This window comes from Peromyscus maniculatus, chromosome 17 (assembly GCF_049852395.1).
Source record: "Peromyscus maniculatus bairdii isolate BWxNUB_F1_BW_parent chromosome 17, HU_Pman_BW_mat_3.1, whole genome shotgun sequence".
NCBI lineage: Eukaryota > Metazoa > Chordata > Mammalia > Rodentia > Cricetidae > Peromyscus > Peromyscus maniculatus.
The window spans coordinates 27,329,515-27,337,081 of record NC_134868.1 but is presented as its reverse complement, the minus strand read 5'-3'; the positions used below and the strand labels follow the sequence as shown (position 1 = coordinate 27,337,081).

Sequence of the window (7,567 nt, the reverse complement as noted above, 5' to 3'; positions counted from 1 at the left end):
TAATTTACAATTATTAACTAAATATATAAATGCTTAAAGGGATGACCTTATCAACTACCATGATTAATCATTACATAATGCATGTATCTGTTGAAATACTACATGATATTTTGTATACATGTAGAATTTTATTTATAAAATGTTTAAAATACATAAAAAAATTTTCTTTTGTTTTTTTCAGACAGGGCTTTTTTGTGTAGCCCAGGATGTCCTGGAACTTCCTCTGTAGACCAGGCTGGCCTCAAACTCAGATATTCACCTGCCTCTGCCTTTGAGTACATTGAAGGAATGAGCTACCACACCCAATGTAATTTTTTTTGTTTGTTTTTGGAGACAGGGCTTCTCGGTGTAACCCTGGCTGTCTTGGAACTCACTCTGTAGACCAGGCTAGCTTCAAACTCGGAGCTCTGCCTGCCTCTGCCTCCCAAATGCTAGGATTAAAGGCATGAGCCACCACCGTCCAGATGGAAAACTATTTTTAAAGGACGAGAAATAGCACTCTAAATTTAGCAGCCTCTACCAATCCTAGCTTAAAGAAAGACTGACAGCCAAAAGATTGATTGTGGGGTAGACTTAGATATCCCCTTAAACAAAGAAAATCTTTATTAAGGAAACAGTGGTAGGGCTAAAGACTTTCTTCACTCTTTGGACAGGTTGTTACTTGGTTTGAAGTCACCCCAAGGTTCTGATTCTTCGGGAGGGAGGGAGAGAAAACAGACTAGCATGTGGCTACCAGTTATATCCACTATAGCCTCAGCTCTGCCTACAGCATCTCTCAGCCATCATAACAATGATGCTAGTCATTTTTGTGTCTCTGTGACTGCAATGCTGGGCAGAGGTAACTCAAGGGAGGTAAGATTTATTTCAGCTCACGGTTGCAGAGGGCTCAATTCATCATGGCAGTGGCAGGGGTGGAGGTGGGGGAAAGAGACAGGACATGGCAGAGGTGCTTGAATCATGACCATGTGAATATGTGGCTGAGGCTGTTCACATCACAGTAGACCAGGAAACAGAGCAAGATAAGAAGTGGGGGAAGTTAACCCATCTCAAAGACCTGCCCCAGTAACCTACTTCCTTCAGATAGGCCCATCTCTGAAAGGTTCTATAACCTTCCAAAATAAGAACAGTAACATCCGCTGAGGATTGGGTGGGGGTACAAAATATGAGCCTTGGAGAACCTCTCAGATTCAAATGATAACAGCAACCCGATGAGATATGTGTGTGCAATATTCTTATGCTATGCCACAGACCATGCAGCAGATATACATCTGAAGCATCCTTTGAAGGTCATACTGCTGTGCAAATCCAGACTTCATACTCTGAGTTCTTAATGGAACAGAAATAAGGGCCAAGTCTGGGTTGGTTCAGCCTTGTAGTTATTCCACACAAAAGGACATGATCTCACAAGGCTAGTTATAAACCCAAGTCCTGGGTTTGTTGTCTGTGGAGTTATCTGGGTCTACAGGAAGAGCTAACCATCTTAACCAAGCAAGGCAGGTATCTGTCATCTCCTACTGACAGACCACAGGTGGGCAAACACAGAACAATTAATTGCCCTTTATACTTATACCAGCTTGTATGTATAGTAAACCACATATGCCCAGATGAGTACCAATTATTTCCTGGTGGCCCAGGAGGAGACTAATAGCAGAGATGAGAAATTCGAGAGGTTCTGACTCAGAATTTTAAGAGATTCAGCTCTGTCTGGCAGCTCATTCATTCAGTCATCCCACAAATACTGATTAAACTCCCAATGCATGGACAACACACACACACACACACACACACACACACACACACACACACACACACAATCTTCTTGGTGTGTGACTATATACAGACATCTGCTACTGGTTTCTAAGAATTTCATGCCAGTTTCTCCAGTTGGTTTCTGCTGTGTGTTGTGAGTACCTGAGTTGATAATGTTATGCCATCTATCTATCTATCTATCTATCTATCTATCTATCTATCTATCTATCTATCTATCTCTATCAATCAATCAATCAATCAATCAATCATCTACTTATCATCATAGCTATCATCTCTATTATATATCTATCTTTCTATCATATCTATCTACCTATCATATCTATCTATCTATCTATCTATCTATCTATCTATCTATCTATCTATCTATCTATCTATCATTTATCCATCCATCCATCATCTCTCTCTCTCTCTCTCTCTCTCTCTCTCTCTCTCTAGCTCTCTATCTATCTATCAACTGGCTATCTAACTTACTATTTATTCTTTTATTTTGGCTTGCGATATACTTCACAATCTCACTCCGTCAAAACCAAAGCCAGAGAAGTCCCTATCTTTGTGGACAGCTCCTTCACCTTCTTTTCCTGGCTCTAGCAGCCCAGACTAGAGGGGGCCCCCACTATACACGGGGCTGTCTTTGTTCAATACGCTTGGAAGCACAAGTGAGCTCTGTATTGCCACCCTTTCTGCAGGGTAGCTGGGGCGCCTAGAAGCTACTCTGGCAGCCTTGCACAGCCCCAGGACCGCCCAAAGCACCAGCCATGAGCTTTGTTCCTCGAGCGTCTCGAGAAAAACCTTTGATTTCATGGGGATGATTATTTTTATTCTTGCCCACTCAAGGATGAAGCCCAAGGAACAAGAGGTTCCCCCTTTCAGAGGCATCACAATGGCTTACCTCCAGCCAAACCCATGGGTTTTTGTTTTTTGTTATTTCTGGGTTTGGTTGGGCCTCTCTTGGAAACCATTACTATACAACTTACTTAAAGAAAGAGCAGGAGGATTGGGTCTAAGAAACTCAGATGGGGAGGGGGTAGAGTTGAAGGGGGTGGGTGTGGAGCCCAGCAGCTGGGGGGGGGGGAGTGTGTCATCAGAAAAAGTGGGACAAGAGCACATTAATGTCACCATGCAATCTGAATTGATTCCATTTTGTAGTGATGTTTTCAGTCTATTGCAAAGATGAAATATTCCAAGATTGACTTTTGGAGACGCCTAAAGAATTGGGACTTTGCATGAAATTTTCAGAAGAAAGAAAGACGACAACACAGAGAGAGAGAGAGAGAGAGAGAGAGAGAGAGAGAGAGAGAAAGGGAAGGGTGACTTTTATCCTAAAGTCATTGTAAATCCAAAGCAGGCTTTTATCTTCCACAGTTAAATAAGAAGGAAAGAAAAAAAAATCACGAATACCAACATTTGAGGTACAAAGACTGTCATGGGCCAGTGGAAGTTTGCAAAATTATATGTAAATGACGCCCCCCCCCCTTTTACTGTGTGGCCGTGTGCACTCCAAAGCTAATCCTAAAGAGAAAATCTACTTAGCAAAAGAAAGTTTTGTCTAATTTGGTTAACAGTTGAGAACTGACAAAAATGTTGAATATATTAATAATTTATATTTCCAGGGTAACCCTATATCTTTAATGCTTCACTGCCAAGGGGAATTCAGAATGGCTTAATGCTCGAGGTGGGGGGGGGGTTTACATTTGAAAGGCTTTCTTCATATTCTGTATCCGGCGCTGTTGAAAATGGGTGTAAGACATGTGTTGCAATAATGGGAACCATCCATTCTCTCATTTCTGCATAATTCATTTTTATCCTGTATTGCCCCGTGTGCTTGCTGCCCAGGAAGGGCTTCTGCTTCCCTACTCGCTCACACTCCGGCTCTTACCAGTTCGTAGGGAAGAAGACAGTTCATGTTTCATAGACACATGATTTCAAGAACCTCCTCCATGCAAGGTCCTTACTAAAATGTAAAGATCCCCCCACCCACCACCCACCCCCGTTGTGTATATACATTGCAACGTGATGAAAGGTTTTGTTTGCCTCTGTGTCAGGAAGTTTAATGGTCTACAAACGACGGGTCATCCCATTTCATGACCTTGGTAAACAGAGCAGGTCAGACCTCTGGCAGGCCCTCCCTTAAACCTTGTGTGAGAAAGGAAATGAGTCAATTTACTACCCTCCAGCTAATCGGGGAGAAAAGTCACCTTACCCTCCTTCAGCTAAATGCCTGTCAGAAACAGGGAAACGGTGCTACACAACATTAAATTATTTGTTTAAAGGGCACCAATGTTAATAGGACCAGTATTCAAATGGGGGAAAAATCAACGATGGAAAAAAAAAATCCATCTTCACTCTTTGACCTGGCAGATGCTTTATTGCCTGTTTATATAAAACAACATGGAAGTCAGTTTTGTTGTTTGGATCTTAGCAAAATGGGAGTGTGGTCTGCTATTTTAAATGTGCCATTATTTTATCGCTTCTCAGCCTTTTGGCTAAGATCAAGTGTAAATGTGCCATTATTTTGTGGACAAAGCCCACATCCTCTGGAAGTGAAAACCACATGATTCCTCAAAGAATCACAGTCTTTTGCAAAATCACAAATGCCTAAAAAATGACCAGCCAAGTCTTCCCTAGACACATTTCTCACCACGCTCTGCATGGAGGGAGAGGGAAAAAAAATTCCGCCTAGAGAAGGGCCGAACCTTTCTCCCCAGACCTGAGAGCTCCAACAGAGGACCCAGCTTTTGGATCCAGTGCCAGCGTCATCAGGGGAGTCCGGGGGATCGTGTCTTCCACCCAGATGTGTCCTGGCTTCTGCTGGGCGAGCCTAGAGCCCTCCCTCTCCGCCCCCGCAGCCGGGTGGATTGGTGCGTAAAAGGCAATGAATGCCCTCTTCCCTGAATCCTCTGATGTCCGGTGATTGTCATCCGAAGGAAGAAAACAAACTATGAATGTGGTTTCTAAGACATAACTTAGAATGTTATTTGCTTCACTCACTCTTTTTTTTTTTTTTTTTTTTTTAAACACGGAGACTTACTGAAGCTGTGAACTCAGCTACTCATTAGGCGGGCCTGGGGTTTGCGGTTTCCTAAAACCAGTGGTTTGTGTGAGGTCGCCTTGAGGTAAGAAGGGCCTCCAGGTCCCAGCTAGCACAAGTTGGCCCAAACTCGGGGTTGTCTTTTGATTTGCATATTCTGAGAATCTAAGGCCCGGTTCCAGGCTTCTGCACTTCTCAGAGGCAAAAGGAGGGCAGGGCGTGAGCACCCCAGGAGCCCTGTCTCCTACCCCGAAAGGACACCTCTAATGTCTGCTTAAGCTCCATTTATCCTCCCTCTGCCTCAGACTCCGCAAAGGTCCTCCTCCTCTGCCACACTGCTGAATGTTATCATCTGGACTCCTAGCAGCCGCGTGTTTCCTTCTAAGACACTTGGAGTGGATGGTTTGTGGATGAGCAGAAGGTAACAAAGAACTCCATTTGGGGGTCTTTAGCACAAAGTATTTATTGTCGGGGAGGTCCTTCAGAAGGCTAATTGGCTCTTGGCGCTCTCCCATCCAGTTTTTGTTGGCACGCTATTTACACATGTACAACATATACAGGGTTTGTCGCAAGCCGCCACCAAACCGCAAAGTAATCTAGGCAGTGGGTGGGTGTCAGAGCACGGGAGGATGCTGGGGCGTGTGCAGGTTGAGGGCGTTGGGATGGGCATGGCCGATCAGATTGAGGTAATGCCGGTCCAGGCCCTGCATCTGAGCCAAGAAGGGGCTGTGCTGCTGCGCGGGGCTGGGGAGAGGTACCGGAGGCGCGCTGGACAAGTAAGACAGGGCGGGACTGCGGGCCGCGCCAGGAGGCCAAGGCAGTGACCCCGGGGTAGACCCCTGCGGGAACACGGTGGCCTCGCCCGGGCTGTGGCCCGCGAACTCTGGGCCCGAGGGATAGGAGAAATCCGGTTCCGGGAGCGAGAACGTCGGGAAGGCGGGCTCCGTGCCCAGACGGGCCTTAGATTGCAGGAAGGCGAGGATGCGCGCGTACTTGGTGTCTTTGGTCTCCATCCGCTCCACCGTGGTGAGGTAATGCACCAGGTTCTTCATGCACTCGTGGTAACCGTAGTGGAAGTAGTTGGCAAACTCTGCTAAAAGCTCTGCTGGGTTGGCAAGAAGGATGGTAGGAGGAAGGAAAGGAAAACAGAATGAGTACATCCCTTCCCAGAAGGGTGGGGGACATCTCCAAACGGTTTGGGGTAGATTGCCACCTGTGGCTAGCACTCTCCTCTCCTCAGTCTCCAGGCTGGAAAAGCTCAAGCGGGAACCTCAGCTCCCTAGGAGCTTGACTCCATCCCTGCCCCCACCAAACCCCACCGGAGAAGAGCAATGGACCTGCATCTTTAGATGCTCCTCCTTGGCACCTAGCAGGTGCCTTCTCAGGACAGGCCCTGGCTGCTTCGCTCCAGCCGACCGCTCCCGCCAGGACTCTCCTTCACTCCCAGGTCCCAGGTCCCTGCGTGGCGCAAGCTCCCCGCCCAGGTTTCCTTGGCCCGTGTCTGTCAACGCCCACCTTTTTCCCTTCCTCGGGGAAAATCCGCAGAGTGCAGAGCTCGGAGGTACTGAACTGTCATCTCCAGGATCTCCGCCTTCTCCAGTTTCCCGGAACTCTGCAATAGGAGAAAGGAAGCTCGCGGTGGCCCACCCGTGGCAGAGCCACGCAGCGACTGAGCCGCACTGTCTTCTGCAGAGGACCAGCCAGGACGATGCCGGCGCCAGAGCAGAGCTCAGGTCCCCGGAGAAGGGCGAGTTCCCTAAGGCCAGCAGCGACCGCAGAGGCTTGGGGGCCCCACGGAGAGGGGCAGTGGAGAGTTCCTAGCACCGCAAACGTTACCTGTTTCGCCAGGGCCATGGGGACTGTCTTGCCCAGCTCGTTCAAGCAGCGGTTGATTCGGTCCCTCCTCCGCTTTTCTATCACTTTATGAGAAACCGGGGTCCTCTGTAAACAGAAGTTTTTACGTTTAGGGTGGCTTTGCCCAGGGAGTGATCCCAAGGCTGTGTGCCACAGGGGGTTCGCTAATTCGCCAACCCTCACCAGACTTGCCCGCCGCACTAGACCTAGAGAGCTCTGTCCTCTGGAGCGGGTGCTGGCGCGCTTGTCTTTTCAGCCTCCCTACACATCCCTGCCACTCAACCGAGCTAAGTGCCAGGGCTTTGAGGAAGTGGCCAACCAACCGCCTAGGGTGAGTGTCTCCTCAACTGAGGACTCTCCTTTCTGTCTCTGGCCCCCCTTCCCAAACCACTTTGAATTCCTCCACACTTAAGAAAGTCCTGTGTGGCACATCTTTGTCATCGATCCAGCCAGGTGGCCCGTTGGTGAGTCACACTCTTCCGCCACCAGAGCGCAAGGACTCACTTTGCGTTCCTTGAGCCTGTCTGACATCCTGGTCTGCGTGCGCCCTCGGCAGAGGCGGTGGCGCCAGGCCCTGGTCCACGTTCCACCTCGTGTGCCTCTTTGAATGTCCCAGGTAGACTGCAGCCTCCCAGGTCCGAGGGGGCTGCCTTTATAAAGCAGTCATCTAAGGCTGCCAAGTGCATTCTCACGAGTTGAATTATTCCATAGGATTAGGGATTCTGCGTTTGGAGCATGTATGCATTCAAGGTCAGTTTTAAAGAAGCTAAGAAAAAAAATAGCAGCCGAGGGGGGCGAGCTGGGGGCAGATCAGCTTTGTTAATCCACGTGGCTCTTCAAAGGACACGTGATCCGTCGGGGAATAACATTTGCATGGGAACAGCCACCTCGGGGAAAAGGAAGCGAGAAACTGGA

General features: G+C 48.1%; 1 protein-coding gene across 1 annotated transcript; it reads right to left on the bottom strand.

The window, feature by feature from the left end:
- Positions 1–5,247: 5,247 nt before the first annotated feature.
- Helt (helt bHLH transcription factor) lies at positions 5,248–7,338 on the bottom strand. The gene is made up of 4 exons (XM_076553771.1): positions 7,157–7,338; positions 6,635–6,875; positions 6,314–6,410; positions 5,248–5,900 (listed from the first exon to the last, which is right to left on the bottom strand). The coding sequence occupies exons 1-4, from the start codon at positions 7,336–7,338 to the stop codon at positions 5,413–5,415; spliced, it is 1,008 nt and encodes a 335-aa protein (XP_076409886.1). The 3' UTR covers positions 5,248–5,412.
- Positions 7,339–7,567: the final 229 nt, after the last annotated feature.